The sequence below is a fragment of the Anastrepha ludens genome, chromosome 3 (assembly GCF_028408465.1).
Source record: "Anastrepha ludens isolate Willacy chromosome 3, idAnaLude1.1, whole genome shotgun sequence".
In the NCBI taxonomy this organism is placed as follows: domain Eukaryota; kingdom Metazoa; phylum Arthropoda; class Insecta; order Diptera; family Tephritidae; genus Anastrepha; species Anastrepha ludens.
This window is the reverse complement of record NC_071499.1, coordinates 87653039-87670385: the sequence shown is the minus strand read 5'-3', so window position 1 is coordinate 87670385 and position 17347 is coordinate 87653039. Positions and strand designations below refer to the sequence as shown.

The following is a 17347-nucleotide window of genomic DNA, read 5'->3' as shown; positions in this document are numbered from 1 at the left end:
GATGAGACCAAAATTGATATTTTATTACTTGGAGCTAAAAATATACAAGAATAGAGCGTCTTTTAAAAGTGACGCCTAGATATCAGAGTAGTACTCGACATTTGTCAAGTAGACAGACGTATAAGTTTTCACAATAATACAAAGCGTTAACATTTTCGAATGTTATAATGAATCTCTAAGAACAGCGTATTGCAAAATTCGTGAATTTTTTTGGGAAACAATCATCCCAATGAGTTGACAACTCAAAGTTTGCTGAAAAAATGTCAAGAAACTGCTTCTGCCGAGGATGGAAAAAGAACTGGCAGACCAAAAAGTGGACTTTCTGTTGAGAATATTGTTATTGCAGTGCAAAGTGTTGCTGAACAACCTTCAATATCGATATCTCGACGATTTCAATAATTAAGTATTCATGAATCGACTGTTTGGCGTATTTTATCTTTAGAAGTGCTCATGGTGGGCATTTAAATTTTTAACAATTAACGCTAAGGTAAGGTTAGTACATTAAGTCTTTGGGCTTTCTGAGTTTCAGTCTTCTTCTCCAATTAGCTGGATAAGCGAGAATAGTGGCCTCCGTATTAACGTGGTTTTTTAACCTTTCATCATGGGCTTTTGCTATCTTTTTTATTGTGTCTGCCACCGAGTCAATATTTAGGTCGACTGCACATTTAATAATTTTATTTTGGAGCCTTTCTATAGATTGAATGTTACTTTGGCTGGAGCAGCCAAATGATGTCATACTTTACATATAATTGCTAAAGCCGTATTTTGAATAAAAATATTGAAGCCTAAAAGGATCTACATAAACTTTCACATGTTTTATTTTAAAATAACATCCAGGTTAGTCTTTTTAAATACCCGTTATGGATAACGATTGAACTGAAATAAAACTGCAGTTAATTCAGTACAGTTTTATTATTTCAGCTTCAAATTCTGTTTGCTTATTTAGTTTATTAGTGTATTAGATTTTTAGAGAACTAAGTGAAAAAAATATTCATTTAATTACTGTCGAATTTTTAGTTTTATCTCCCATATCGAGTACTGGGATCGTACCGCTTACTCTGAGGCAGTTTTTGTTTGGTTCTGTTGGTCTCAATCCTGGAGCGTTTCCTCTCTCTCTCTTGCAACATAACGGACGTGCTTTGTTTAGGCTTCTTTTTTTTATTTATCGATTCAACGTCATCGGTTTCAACAGCTCGTCCTCTGGGCATCCTCTATGTGGACAAAAGTTCTTAGACGACACCCGTATGATATCTTTCTGGATGAAAAATCGAAACTATTGCTCCATCGGTTGAGTCATAAATTGTAGGTTTGGGCTGAAAATCAATCCTGGAAGGAGGTTCCTGAGACCCCGTTACATCCAGAAAAAGTTTGTGTTATTCAAAACAGTATATGGATTTAAAGGTACTTTCTATGATAGCCAGTACATGCAAATGATTCAATTCCTTTTGGTGGCCCAAGTGAATAACCATTGCTTAAGGAGTAAATGTTTTCAGATTAATTTCACCAAAAAAATCACAAACGATATGCTGTTCTTAAAGATCGACCATTTTTATAATGCGTTTGAATTATTTTAAAGCGTTATTCTATCATGCGAAATGGTACTATATCTGCCTACATGACAAATCGATGGTTTTCGAGAAAAGTGACATAATTCAAAAATATAAAATACTGAGTTGGGTCAGTTTTCTATGTAGATAAGTGACGCGCCAATTCGATCACCTGACAAAACGACACTAACGCCATCTCTCAGAATTGCTTCAAGATTTGCTTATGACGCTTTTCCAGATAAAAATAATATATATAAACTCTGTAGTTGATTTTTGCTTTTAACGGCAAAACTCCGAATTTGAGTTAATTTTGAGTTGTGTCGCTTTTCTCGAAAACCATCGAAATGTTAAAGATCACATAAAAAGTAGGTAGCGTCTAGGAATTAGTCACTATTGACATCTAGGCGTCTTTTTTGAAGACCCTAGTAATATAGTAAACATAATGCAAAGATTGAAAACTTTGTACAAAACTTAAAAAATTCGCCAAGTTTTCTTCAAAATTTCAAACTTTTTACTCAGAATCGCTTTATTAATTCCAGGTATACAGTTTTATAGCTCAAAGATTGCGTTGAGTTTTGGAATTTTTTTTGCTAAATATTTCTGTTTTCTTCCATATAAAAAAAATTGCGAATTTCGTTTCTTAGTTGTAAAAAATATGTAATATGGAAACTAAAAACTATTTATATGTAAAATCATCTAACCCGATCAGTGAATTACAAATTTTACATTTTTGAGGTAGTGTTACGCCAGATTTAGTTAACTTGTTTGAAAAATTGCATTCCAGAGATCACATGAGATTACATTTCATTGCACTATGATGTAAATACGCCTTTTATTTACTAAAGTTAATAACTTCCAACATATAGAGATATTAGGAAGAAAGTGAGTTACATCTTTGTAATGAAACATGAACGACTTCTGTCAAAAATGTGTGTGCATTGTGCCCAATAACCTAAAATATCTTTTGTGTTCTACTACATATTATAGAAGAAGTTAGTACAAAGTCCTACTGACTGGCACAACTACCTTAAATATGTTACAACAGGGTCTATTTAACTTAGATGTTCCCTGCCTCAGGTTGAGCATTGCCTTAAGCCAAATTCTTTCAGTAAATTTTCCGCCTTGCGGCCAAACTTCAGAATATCTGCAACAGGAACATTCTTGATTTCATTCGGATTCATTTGATCTCAATGAAGGATTTACAGTTTTGTTCTTGCTAAGGCAATATAGTTGCATATGATATGCTTTGTGGTTTCAGCATCCTCCAGACAGAGTTTAAACTCTGTCTCAATCCCAAAGTGATTTTTTGAGAGATGAGAGATGATAATTTAAGCAATAGTGACCTGTCAGAAAACTAACTATTTTCTTGATGTCTACTTTACGCATCTTATGCAGTTCTCTATTTTAGGTTAAGGCCTTATAAGCGTTAAAGTCTTATAAATACGTCTTAAAGATGTGTCATAAGCATTAATTTTTATTTAGGATATAATAATATAGGATAATACATTTTTTTTTTATTTAATGATTATAAATTAAAAAAAATTGTATATGATGTAATAAGCTGTTAATTTAATTATTTTGTTTTAATTTTTAATTATCTTAGGTGTTTAGAAAAATTGCACTCGGAGAAAAATTGCCTTCACATTTCTCATTATTATCATATCGACGTCGAGGCTTGACGCCATACAGTTATTATATAATCGCTTTTGGAGTGCTCTAGCGTGTCCGTTTAACAAACGCTTACTCTGTCTCAGAAGTAAAATATTTTGCATTATTTTTCAAAATTATTTACTCTGCGTTAGCTTTTATTCCTTTTAGGTGAATATTTCAGCTACAGTTTTCCTTTAAGTAGATAATTTAAAGACAACTCAGATGCATTGCTGGCATCCCAGCTTTTAAAAGATTAGTTATGTGCATCATTTTCTTCATTCCTTTCACTTGATTTCACGCACTTTCCATATTTCAAATAAGTGACAGTTTTCTACAGAAAAGTCGCTTAGAAAAAAATACTTTTTCCGCAAAATCGGTAAGAATCACAACACAAAATATAGTGGCGAGAGCTCACATAAGACTTTTATACTTCAATAGCTGCTTCTTAGTCAAACCCAGCCAAAATTGTCTAGGTTTATGCAAAATTAAAATTTAAGGCAAAGCCAATCATTTATTTGGTAGTAAAAAAAGTAATAATACATTTTATCACAAAACCTAATTGGAATATTTTCCTATTCCAATTCTTTAACTCTGCGACTGTCGCAGCCAAATGGGTTGGTACGTCACAATCATTCGGGCCGAGCCGAAACACCAATTCATAGAAAAAGTTTGTTCTAATAGTTGCCGCTCCTCGGGAGCAATGGCAAACGTCCGCGTGTATTTCTGCCTTGAAAAAGCTCCTCATAAAAATTACTTGCCGTTTGAGAGTGGATTAAAACTGTGGGTGTAAAAAAGATCAAATATCACAAATTGGAGGAGTGTCTCAGCCAACCACTAATAGAGGGAGTAAGCGTCAATTGGATTTACGTTATTATAACTCTTTAATATCAACTTTCTCGTAGTTTCAGCTTCCAGATCATTTTTTTTCTTAAGAAATTCTTCTAATACTTAAATAGGAGCTATTAAAATTTCCACTTTATGTCTGATGCACGATTGAATTTTCAGTTGTATTCAAATAAGCAGGTTTTGACTGCTAAGTTTTTGCCAAATGGCAGCTTTTTATAAAAATAAAGTAATAAAAATGGCAGCAAAAAGTAAATATAAATATGTTTTGGCCAGAAAACAAGCATTGAAGCTATAGAGTATAGGAATTTCTTCCCTACATTCTGGTAAAATCTCTCGCTTTAACAGAAAAATATAAAAATATAAAATAACAAAATAAAATATTTGTCATAAAAATACTTGTCTTTTTCTGACTCAAAAAATTAAGGTCATAAAATAACACATTATGAATAATTAAATTTTATAAGTAAGAAAATAGTTGATGTTTTTCGACTTTTTCGTAAAATGCTGGACACGAGCACTTTGAAGATGTTTTTATGGAAAAGCCTTGTAACAGTTACGATCTCTTAAACTGTCATTTTACGTCTGGGAAAAACACATTTTTGTTGCTTAACAGTAAATTGACTATTTATTAAAAACATGCTATTTGGCTGTCCATATCAACATATATATACATATACATATATACATTGAAGGCCGGAAATCATTGCTTATCACGGATTTGATGTAGTTTTAATTTCGCTTGAGAGCCCCATAAATCACTAAAGTCCTTCTCACGCTATTATGCAATTTATATCTGTGACAATGCAATTAAAATTGTGTGGTAATACTTACATTTTTAGCAACATATCTGCTTATTTTTCTGAAATTTTGTGCACTGAATATTTGATTATCAATCCCTTTCGCTGTTCAATATTCAATATTCGTATCAATACGGGCCGCAATCAAACGAACACCTGCAGTTGCAAGTAAAATAAAATGGAAATATTTAATTTTTTTCATGCAAACAGTACAAGCAAAACAACACTTAGAGTTCATGCACACATTACGGTATTTCGAGTTTTTTCTCGCTTTTTTTTGTATTTGTCTATTTGCCTGCTGATGTGTAGTATTGTTTAGCCGTTAAATATTTTTGCTTAAGAGTCTTGCGACTTTCACTTTTCACTAAAAAAAATTACAAATGCAAAAAATGTTTTTTTTTAATTAGTTGATTGTTTTTGTTGGATTTTTGTGCAGCTAGCGCGCTATTTTGATTATTTGTTGTATTTAGAAAATTTGGTGTCTAAGTACGTATTTTGCTTGCATTAAAATTTGGAAGCGCACACGCCACAAATGTTGTTGTTTATTACTAAATGCCGTTCAATAATAAGTAGTTTAAGTTGAGCCTTTTTCACGCTGCAAAATATTGCGAGCATGAAAGAGGTGAGAATTTGAAAAAAAGTCGTAAAATATTTTTTTGCGAATAGAAGGTGATGTTAGAAAATCGCGCACAAAACAAAAAATTTTAGCGTGCAATGGCGCACAAATAAATTTGAGAAAGGAAAAAACATAAAAATTAAAAAGAAAACACCAAAATCACAACACGACTGTTTTGGGTGTAACCGTTGCTGCTGCTGCTGCTACTGCCTTCGCCGCCAATGGACGATGCATTCCAAGGTAACACACACTCAATAAACTTTGAAAAAGATAAAAAAATATAAAAAAAAAATTGTAAAAAGCACAAAATATAACTAACGGCAATATATCTGCGTACAGGTCGTAGTATTGGCAGAATGACTGACTAGTGAATTGGCAGGCAAGTAGTCACTGGCACACTTCACGGTTATGCGCGCACTTAACAATCACTTTTGGTTTCGTTGCCAGCCGAACAAGAAATGGTAAAATGATGAGCGTTCAGAGAGCTGAAGACTCAAGACTCGAGGCCGAAGCCGAAGCAACAGAGCAGACTATAAAAATTATAGACTTTTAACTAAACAGTAGACAGAAAAAAGACTTACTACGGCGGCGGTTGTTGGCTGTTAGCTGTTGGCTCTTGGCTATCGGCTGGTGAACTGGCGAACTGATGATTGAAGACTAAAACATCTCACGCGGACTGTAGGTTGTAGGCTGCCAGTTGCCTGTTGGTGCCAATAACCAGTGCATAGTTAGTTTTGAGGTAAGCGGCAGAAGGTTGAGCTACGACGATTGTAGGAGAGTTGCTGACAGCGGTGAAGCAGCATTAATTTCAGTGGCAGTGGCAGTGGCAGAGCAGAGCCGTTGAGCGTTGCTCTATCTCTGCCGCTGCTGTGCACTCAGAAGACATTGGCACAACCATATGCGAGTAGAAGAAGGAAGTCGTGGCTGGGCAAGCTTTAATCATCATCTGGTGGGCATTAATGATCATCAAAGAGTGACAAAGCAACCCGATTCGTACTTCACGAGCTAATAAACGAGCGAAAAATATGTCGCTAGTAAGCGGTAATACGCTTTAGCTGCGATCAATTCAAGGCATACCAATACAATTCATAAATTGCTCCAGCTTTAATTGAAGTCGATGCTGTTTACTATTTTCTTCTTCTGAAGCCGGCCATGCTTATTGAGAGGCAGGCAGGCAACAATGTCACTTGTTTTTGTTGCTGATTGCTAATATGATATTGAATTTGGGTGCTTGGGGGAATGCACACACACATGCACAGATATGTAAATCCAAAAAAAAAAATGCAACCTGTTGTATATTTTCGTATGTGGCTACGAAAAAAGTCTACGTTGGGCTTTTTCGAAATGTTTCGAGATAGAAGCTTTTACCATTTTTGTACGCTCCGATGCAGCCAAAAAGTGTTGACGTGTGTTGGTACTTTGCGCGCACGAAAGACTTAAGCAACAAACCCAAAGAATTGCAATGAAGCGCGAATGACTGGCGAACGCCGTCAACCAGCTTGGCGATTGTTTGTTCACAAACAACGAAAGATTCAAGCAACAAACTTGCATTTCACACACGCACACGCACGTACGCTCACACAATCGTGCATACATCTCAGCTGGGTAAGAAAAGGGATTTTAATGGCATGTCGTGAAATATGCAAACAAACCACTGCAATGCATATCTTCGTACAATAGTCGCACAAACGGCGTGCATTGCCAATATTTATCAACTTAAATGAAAACAAACACTGTGTGTATGCGAAAATAACAGAAGAAAGAAGAAGTAGTAATGCAAAGAAAATGTAAATAAAATATGTAAACATAAGTGTACATACATACACACATTGCATTAGTGGCACGAGTGCTCTTCGAGTCTGCGTGATAGTTGGGCATTGTGGTAGCGCTGTGACTACACGGCTACATGGCCACATGGCCGGCCTAAGGCCACGCATTGTTGGCTACTGTCTTGGCTGCATTTCAGTTCAAAGCAGCAAAGTTTAATTACTATTGCGGCACTTTAACATTGCACAGCATCTAAACTAAATACATATGTACATGCATGTGCATGTATGTGGAGAAAAAGCGCCAGAGCGTTTACTTTTAGTAGCCACTGTGGCTAATGTTTGCGCACCGCACACGCTATGATTAGAGTACATTCAAGTCAGTCGTATGAAAAAAACACATTTATTTCGCAAGTTTTGATGTTGGAGTCTCAAAATAGTTACTTTTAATGTGTTTCGAATATACTAGCAATTCCAAGGTTGCAATTTTTAGCGCTCCTTTTAAAAATAAATATATATATTTAATATTTCTTTTAAGTTACATTTGTCAGTGGGAGCCCGCATAAAACGATTAGCTGCTCCAACTGTAAACCAAATTTAAGTCGGCTTATCACTAGATCAGCTTAAAAATGTACCGGTTGTTTCAAAATCAAGAGGATCTGCTCGATGCGATCTAATACTCAATACTTTTCACGAAGCAAGTATTTTTGGTCTCGATTCTTATCGCTCTGGCCAAAAATTTGATTTGGTCATAAAACATCAAATGATAAAAAAAGTTGTTTTTAATAGCATTCGATCAACTGTTTAAAACTGATCCATTCACAATTACAGTCACTCACACCTTATTTGATACAGATGCAATTTTTTGTAAAATTTTCTATATTTCATTATGCGATATTTTTCGAAAATAATAGAAAAACAGAGTATGCCGATATTTTATTTATTTTGTTGTATTTAATTTCTCAACTGAAAATACAAAAACATGCTTACTTATTTAATTGTAATGCAAAGAAAAACAATAACATGTAAAGAATTCACGCCGCAGCTTAAACTTACAGTTAAAAACGAGCAACAATTTATTTCTACTTTTTTAAATTTTAGGGTATTTAGCACTTTGCTGGGTATCCTTCACTATCAATTATAGCTTGAAGTCATGGAAGGGCATGGAGTCAACCAATTTTTTTGTGTATTATGGGCAATTTGATTCCACTTTTCAAGTAACGCCTTTTTAAGATCAGATTTGATATATTTGACTTCAAAACCGACGACAAATTTTCGATGACCTTTAAATCCGGAGATTGTGCAGGAGTTTCAACAATGGGGGGACATTTATATATTACCATGGTTTTATTAATTATGACTTGTGCTTAGTGTCGTTATCTTGATAAAAGCGAAAGTCATCTTCAATTTGTAGTGTTCTAGCTCTTTTAACCAATTTGTTCGTTGTTTCTTCGATAAAGGTCAAATTTTCAACTCCATTAGATGACATGCATAACCAAATCATAAAATTTCCATCGCCGTGTTTTATAGTAGCCCGCAAATTTTGGTGTTTGACCTCCGTATTAGCCTCATGCTATATAAAAGGTCTGCCATTTGGTCCAAGTAAGTTTATTTTTACCTCGACTGCAAAAAGTACGTTCCTTCAAAATGGTGGGGTTCTATTTAGATGGTCAGGCGCAAACTGCAATCTCTTACTTCTATTCTTTGGACCTACGAAAGGTTTATTACGGGCTATTCTATCATTTAAATTTGCTTCCCTCAGTATTTTTCGAACAGTTTCTAGTTGGCAAGTCTTACTTGAATCCCTGTTGGCCATTTCAGTTAACTTTGGAACGCTTGTTGCTGTATTTTCTTCACTTGGCGCACTAACCACAGACAGTCTTTCTATGTAAAAGGTCTATTTGGATCCTGTCGTCCCTTATTTACCACACGATTTTTATGCATAGGCGTTCCATAATGTGCTGAACTGTTGCTACATTTCTTTTTTGAAATGCTCCAAAACTAACTCACGCTTTTCTATCGAAGTATGCGATCCCATGGTTAAAAAAACAAGCGTACATGAATTTGAATATTACTTTATTTAACATAACTCACTCTACAAACTCTCGCATACTAAAAATACAGTTTCATTTGTTGAAACTTGCGCTGGGAGGAGCGGTACTTTTAACTGTGTCACTTAAGCTGCGGCGTGAATTCTCTGTGTGTTTTTTCTTTTTGTCTTCTGCATTACAATGAAATGAGTGGACACTTTTTTGTATATTAGTAGAGAAACAAAATAGAGAAAAATAAATAAGATTTCTGCATACGCGCTTTTTCCATCTTCGTAAAATATAGAATATTTTTCAAAACAGCCGTATCTGTATCAAATAAGTCATGAGTGACAGTATATAAAACAGGCGTCATCATGAAGTTTGCCAGGTAATAGGCGTGGTGAGTGTGTTGTTCTCTGTAAATTTGAGTAAATTGCCAAATGCAATACTTATAAAAAGACATTTAACATTCTGGAAGAAATTCATTGTTTTTATACTGAATTTAGTTTGATGAACAAAAACTCAATCAGCTTAACCGAATAGTTTTCATGCCATGCAAATAACAGAATAATGTAGTTTAGTGTAACAGACAAATCGGTTTACGTAGCGAACATTCATGAGAGCAACAATATGAAATTTTTGATTCTACTGGGGACATTTCTTTCTATTTACTTGTACTGTTTTAACAAAAACAATGTAGCACCACAGCAGTTTTGAGCTGCTATAATTAATATTTCATTGCTATAAACTGTGCTAGACATATTCTCCTCTTTCCCGGTCTTTCCCTCTGTCTCTTATACTGTATCAACGAACTTAAATCTTGCTCTTTTCAGTGCACGTTGAGCCTTAAGAAACATATAGAAACATACATGGCGCAAGCTCTAGCAAGTAAGTCGGATGGCGTGACAGACATTGGAACTGGATAACAACTTTTTGGTAGAAAATGCCGAATTAGATGGCGCATTGCCTTCGTGCAGAACCTATGACTTTTTTTTGCTCTTTCACATGGCAATTTTGACTAGTAGTCTAATCGTCCGGTTCAATTTGAGTAGCAGGGTTTCTAGGTTTTATGTGAAATTTCATAGAAATTCATCACTTAGCTGATAATTTTGCCCATGGAACAAAAGAAAACAAAATAACATAATTGCAAATGAAGGCTATGGCTATTCTGGTTTGTTAACAGAAGCGAGTGGTACTTCAGTCTTCAAGAGAAGACGTCTCGCTATACAGCTATAGCATCTACTGAATAGCGGCGTCAATTTTGCTATTTAATAGCCACACCTTGTATGTGTGCGCACACCCTTATTAACTTCTTGTATTTATTTTTGGCAAAAATTTCCAAGTATGATACTTCAAGTGGCATTTAACACGGGGTTTTTTGTTGTCAGGAGTCGATGCCATCTCCAATGCTTGACTGTTGGTTGGATAAGTGGTAAGCCAACAAACTGTTTAATGGCAACTGAGATAAATAAATAAATAAAAAATATACGGATGAAAAGACATATAAATTAACAAAAAAAAAAAAAAAATTGGAGTTGCTTGTTTTTATTTTTATTTTATTTACTACCACTGTGAGCCGTCCACAACAGCACTCCGCGATGACGCTGGCGTTAGCTGCAGACACCTCAGCGGTGCGGTCGACTTTAGCAGCACGAATACAAGTTTACACTAAGTAAGAGCAGACACTTGTATACACATGCATGCGCGCATACATATATCTGCAGCTGCGAATTGGTGTTTTGACTGAGAGCTGAAGTTGAACTCCTTACATTTGGTGTGCCGACGTCATTGGTTTAGTAACCTTATTTTACGTTGCGATTAAAAATTTTAAACAAAATGTGCGGAATAAATATTGATAGGTAGGTGCGGGTTGATTTTTATATTTTCATTGAATTAGCTGTACAGTTTTAGTTTTACTAATATTTTGAGGTTGCAATGGTATTAGTTTGTGGTTACGGTTGCGGAAAGCACAGCAACATGAACATTTTGCTATTGTTTTTGTTTGATTGGGATGCATGCGAAATTAGATAAAGTCGCTCATTTATATTAACAATTAACGTAAACATAAAGAAGCATCGATTCATGTGCGCTAAAAGCGATACAAATGAAATAATCTATGTAAATTACTTTCGACAACAAATATCCAAATGAAAATTGAAACATACCCTATGAGGAAAACTAAAGGTTTTGAGCTGGCATAAATTCTAAATTTTGAACTGTGACTTGTTCAAGCAGCTGACAGTTTTCGATTGATTTTGGTCAAATGCATGCTGTCTACTAACCAAACAGTTGGCTACAAAGCATCTGGCTCAAAGGGCAAGTCCGCTTTAAAAGATCTCTAAAATTTTACTTTTTTCGCTTCAATCGATTCCGAATATATTATATTTGATAATATACATACATACAAATTTATAGAGTCTATCTTAATGTTTGCGTAGATACCCAAAAGTGGACGAGTGTCAATGATTACGCTGCTTAGCGAAAACTTTGAAGAAACTTAATACGCTTTGTTGATTCAGATTAGATTACCGAGTTGGATTTTTACGCCATTGGGAAATTTCAGCGATACGGCGCTTATGCGACAAAAAAAATTTTAAATATTAACAAATTAAAACGACTTCACGCTTAAGGGGTTACATGGGGTTCGACGGGTAAAAAAAGGCCTATTTTCAATATTTTTTTTTTCTATGCAAAAAATTATTTATTTAATTCAAACTTTTTTCTGTCTTAAAGAATAATTTCTGAAATTAAAAAAAAAAAAATTAAAACTCCTCCATTGTGACGTCATTTCCGGTGACCCATCGAAAAAAGTTGCGTCCGCGTTGTCAGCATAAATCCTGACAGGCAAACAAAAATAAGTGTTTTAGTTAAGAGCATAAACTCGTGCTTGAATGAAGGAAAGAAAAAAAGTAAAAATTGGAATTTTGGCAGAGATTTTTCCAAAAAAATTAGAATTTCGGTCAAATTTGCTTGATATAATTATTTTTTTTTAATAGTTGTAATTGAAAAAAAAACGAAATTCTTCGTTTTAGCACGAGTAAATTGTATTTCGAACACCTGTGTAAAGTTTCATCAAGATCGGTTGAATAGTTTTCGAGAACATTTGACAACCGACTTTGAAAACACGGTTCCGAGAAAAATGCGTTTAAAGTTTTGAGTAACAATAAAAGTGGCTTGGAGCGCACACATTCCAAAGGCTGTATCTCCGAATTTATTACTCGGATCGACTTGAAAATTTAGGATAATATTCCTGAGATGTTGTAGAAATTAATAGTTAAAAAAAAATAAATCGATTTTTTATACCAACGAAACCCATGTAACCCCTTAACAAAATTTTATCTCTTTATGAAATCAATAAAGACTGTCATCTGGTTTGAGTTCTCTTTCTTTTATTATTAACCACATCTGTGATTGACATGCCTTATAAAATTGTATAGAAATTGCTCTACATTTTCAAAAGTTACGCCGTCCTGAGTAAATCTACCTCTGCAGGTGTTTTCGATTTTCTACAGTTTTCAAAATGGATTTGAATGTGCAACAACGAGTTTATACTAAATTTTGCGTTAAATACGAAGAAGAGAGTGCATCGAGAATGACGAATGTAGTGACCAGCTGTCGACATCGAAATAAGGTGAAAGAAAATTTGCTCAATAAACTCGAACTTTACTTATGAATCCCTTCAAGCCTTTGTAACTGCAAAGATCTGAGTTTCATGCAAAAAAGGGATCACGTTGAAATCGCCAAAGGCATGAATCCCGCCCAACATTCACCAAACGTATCATTACTGGAGACGAGACGTGGGTTTATAAGGGAGGCATGCAATCCAGACATCAAGCGAGTGAGTGGAATGAATCAAGGCAAAAAAAAAAAAACACGTCGTTTGTAGTCAAAAAAGAAAGCCATGCTCACGGTTCTTATTTGCTACAACGGTATTGTAAAGACGAATGTTTGCCAGAAGGTCAGACGCAAGGTAAACACATATACGAGTTTGACCGAGTTTAACAACGCGCGCCAGTCGTTTCTTTCTCATGCTAACCAACGGCAGTTGAATACACCAAGTGAAGCTAAGACCTTAGTCTTCCCTTGAATCAGCTGGTACATCAACGAATACTTTCAAAGTCGTGATTTTGTTTTTCTTTAGCCACGTTGCCGCTATTTTCTCCTCGGCATGGTAGGGTGGCGGAACGACAGTCCCGTTGTCAACAATTGGGGTGTCGGGATCTTCACATTCTCTATCCTGTCCGCAGTTGTCACTATTTAGCAAGTTCCCTCCATAAATAAGTACGCTCCGAATGCTAGCTACCAGTTCGCCGTCTTTGTTCTCATAGGAAAAACAATCTGCCGCCCGGATATTAACAAGTAGTGGGACTTCATTTGCTCATCAATTGTTACTATTGCTTAATGGTCAAGTATGTATATAGGTACATATGTATATGAAGACAGTGATCAAAAATACTTAAATATTCTGTTCCCACGACAGTCGGTTCTACGTAACCGGAACGACCCGGATTTATATCCGAACAAGGACTGTCACTTCAGCAGCACTCCCCGTATATGTATGGAGAATGTTTATGCTGCTATAACAACAACAACAATTTCAAATTTCAGCCACGAGTTTCTAATGGTGCATGCTTGAGTACCTTCGCGTATATATCCAAGATAAGAGATGCTTTTTAAATAAAAAATATACTACATAATATTTTAAAAATCTTTTTCTCTTTAATATTAAAATGTGTTGTTAAGAAAAAACAAATAGAGGTCATACTTTCAGCAAATCAAATATTGTTTTCGGCAGAAATGATTTTGATTTGCACTGTGCTGTAAGTTAGCAACTCGTAACGGCTTATCTCCACAGGCAATCGGTTATTGCTGACCAGCTGTCAGTTTGACTGACAGATAGAAGCCATCTCAAGGCAAATGCTTGTGTGTGGGCAATCGGTATCTTTATACAAGCATTTGTAAGATAACTTTATGAAAGCGCTTAAAGCTTAAAACCATTGCAAACTACAGTTAAATTTTTATGCAGAATTAAAAAAATCGTCATGCCAAATTAAGAAATTCTCAACAAATAAAATGGAAAGCCACAAAATAACAAATTGCATTCATTCCAATGATGTTGTCTCCATGAATTTTCTGTCGAAATAACAAATTGGTTGACAGTTTATGGTAGGCAATAATTATTGATATATGAACTCTGATATTTATTGCTGTTCTGGTTATTGTTGCAGCAGTTCATCAAGCCCCGCCGGTACGATGTTATCACCGATCGTCATCGTCTATCTTATTCAACGGTAGGCCCTGGAAATATGCTGTTTCGACGGGTTGTCTTCAATAAGTGCGGGTTACCTTCACATGGCGGACGTATATTATGTGTAGGTTGATTCAGGGTTGATTCTGGATTGGTAGGAGTTTAGTTTATTACAATATCCTGAACATAATTGTGTCAAGATAAGGCTGAAGCTCTTCGTTTGTGATGGTTGGACGTCGATAGCGGCATTTGGCAGTCCGGAGCTTGGAAAGATGGTAAGATACTCCCGATGAATGTTGTTTAATGCCTGTCTATAAATCTGTTAGTCATAAGCTGTGAGCCGTTTACATTGGCAATGTGTTTTCTGATTTAAAATCAAGATATGATAGTTTACTTGTAATGACATGGAGTAGAAAGGAGGCCATGGCTATTCGACGTCATTTATGTAGTTATTTTTTAATACTCCCCGGAAAACTACTCTAGAATCTTTAAGATTTTTTTGTAATCTCAAAATCATATTTCAAGCAAATTGTTTCTCAAATCGCAAGCCATTCGTTATATTTTCCCTAGCACTGCAAGATTAAAAATTTGTTGGGCTATACTACAAAAACATTCACATTTATTTTCTACGATTTATTCTTATACATATTTGGAGTATCATTTGAAAAAATAACAATAACAGCATCGCTAAGCATACCGAGTATACAAATTCATGTCGCCAATTTCGTTCAAACTTCAACAAATTATTGTGTTAGTAGTTATCAATGTTAAAAATAGTATTTTCTAGCGGAATTTCTTACGAAGTTATGCGTATTTCGATTTGCACGTATTTCGTTTCTTCCAAAAATCACAACTTTACTTTAAACGTTGCAATTTATGGATGCCACTAACCTTATAAGAATGTCTCCGTGATTGATAAAAACGATTATTTTTTATAAAAAACTGCGCAAATTCTACAATAAAAAAATATTATTGCAACTTTGAACAATACGAGTGTTGCCTAGCATTTGCAACACGACATTTGATTAGTAGTAATTCGATATTTTATCGAAAAGTTGGGTATTTTTTAGCATTTCACTTGCGAAGTTTTATTTTAGTGAGTTGAAAATGCGTCTTGTCCAAAAGATGGAATTAACTCCTGACTTTCTACGTGGATTATAGAGACGGAAGAGCATTGTTAAGCTTTCTTCGATTTTGACATTGAAGCATCTCACTTAGCCTCTGTGAAATGCTGGGACAACGAATTCCTTACAGGATTAACTTCGTGAAGAACGTCCACAAAACGGTTGACGCGCTAGAAACAGTCGATGTTGTGCGTAAATTGTATCAGCTTATACTCAATATTGCATGCACATTTGGTCGCCAAGAATATTTGTTCTCGTGAAATACAGAATAAATTGACAATTGCCCAAAAAAAGACTCCTATAGATTGGTGTAAAGAAATGTTGGGGAAATTCAGCTACTATGATTTAAAGCACGTCTACGACATCGTAACAGGTGACGAGTCCTGGAACTATGCTTATGCGTCAGAAATGAACCACAATGGAATTTTTTTCGGAAGGAACATTTCAAAGTAAATGGTCGCCTGTTTTTTTGGGAAAATCAGGTAACTGGCCATGCCGCAACTGTACCACTAGAGAAACCTAAAACAGTAAATTTGGAGTGATACGCAATCATTTGTTTGCCAGAAGCTTTCGGAGAACTAAGGAAAACTAACCGCCGAAGACGAGTCATCACCAAAGCAATGCGAGCTCTCACATATTTAAAAAAACATTTGCATTGTTATTTTGGTATGTTTCCATTATTGAGCGCATGATGTAGGAACAACCCTCGTATATGGCTCTTAATTTTTTTAAGGCGCTTCTTTTGAAAGAATATTTCCTAAGCTTTTCATGAATATACAGGGTTGCCCATATTCGACGGACCCGATGGATTTCGATGACTCTTTGGGCCCATTCCAATAGACGAGGCTTGTCCGCAGGCAACAATCTTTGCGTCAATTGAATCTTATACGGGAATATATGCAAATCAATGCGGATAATTCGTTGTAAGGTGATCCGAGCAATGCCCAACTACTGAGAACGGCGATTTTGGGATGTCCTTGGCGACGTCTTGGCCGGTTTTGATTTGACCTCTTTGGATTAGAAAGAGCATCACCAGTTGAAAACCTTTCGTACAAACGTTTAATGGTGTTCTTAGAAGGCGCACTTTTCACATTATTTAATTTTTTATACGCACGTTGACTTTTCACAATTGTCTTCTTTAGTTAAATGTAAATTTCAACAATTTGGGAGCGCGCGCGTGACGTGTACTGTTCCATGATAAAAATTGCCGCTTTCAACGCGGTATGTCATTAAGCGATCTGACGTCTCTGTCAAAAGATACAGGGTTGCCAGATGGGTCCATCGAATATTGGCAACCCTGTACCGTTCGCGAAAAAACAATACAACCTCAAGATTTTGGTAAGCATTTAATATTTATTTATTTCTTAGTTTGAATATTTTTTTTATAAAAGTATAGCTAATTTTATAACAAATAGTATATTAATTTAAATTTCAAACTTTGTTGAAAATTGGAATAATTTTCATCGAAATTCAGAATTAGAAAAAAAAAAATTGGTTAAGCAGTTTTTAGCCTATTAAATTCTAGTATAATTCCATGCCACTGCCTCAAAATTCTCGTTTCTTCATTCTTTTTTTTCTTTCATTTATTTCTCTGACGGTACTGCTCATTCTCCTATATAAAAACGAATGTTGTGCATTATATGGAGAAAAAATTATAAAAAGTTAAGGTGATTTTCTAGCAACTTCAAAATTGCACTTTATTGAACTTGAATTTAATGGACTA

General features: G+C 35.1%; 1 protein-coding gene and 1 long non-coding RNA gene across 6 annotated transcripts in view; one reads left to right on the top strand and one right to left on the bottom strand.

The window, feature by feature from the left end:
• LOC128858398 (uncharacterized) overlaps positions 1–17347 on the bottom strand; it is a 76151-nt gene that overhangs the window by 18168 nt on the left and 40636 nt on the right. For 3 of the 5 annotated variants that reach the window (XM_054094651.1, XM_054094649.1, XM_054094650.1), the window contains exon 2: positions 4875–4996. In XM_054094651.1, the coding sequence (XP_053950626.1) occupies positions 4875–4888 (14 nt within the window). In that variant the 5' untranslated portion in view covers positions 4889–4996. Of the gene's footprint in view, positions 1–4874; positions 4997–5775; positions 5921–6037; positions 6142–17347 lie in introns of those variants that run through there. The other 2 variants (XM_054094648.1, XM_054094647.1) reach the window with 2 other exon arrangements.
• Positions 1–17347, top strand: part of LOC128858400 (uncharacterized) — a 43441-nt gene that overhangs the window by 1686 nt on the left and 24408 nt on the right. The window lies entirely within an intron of this gene.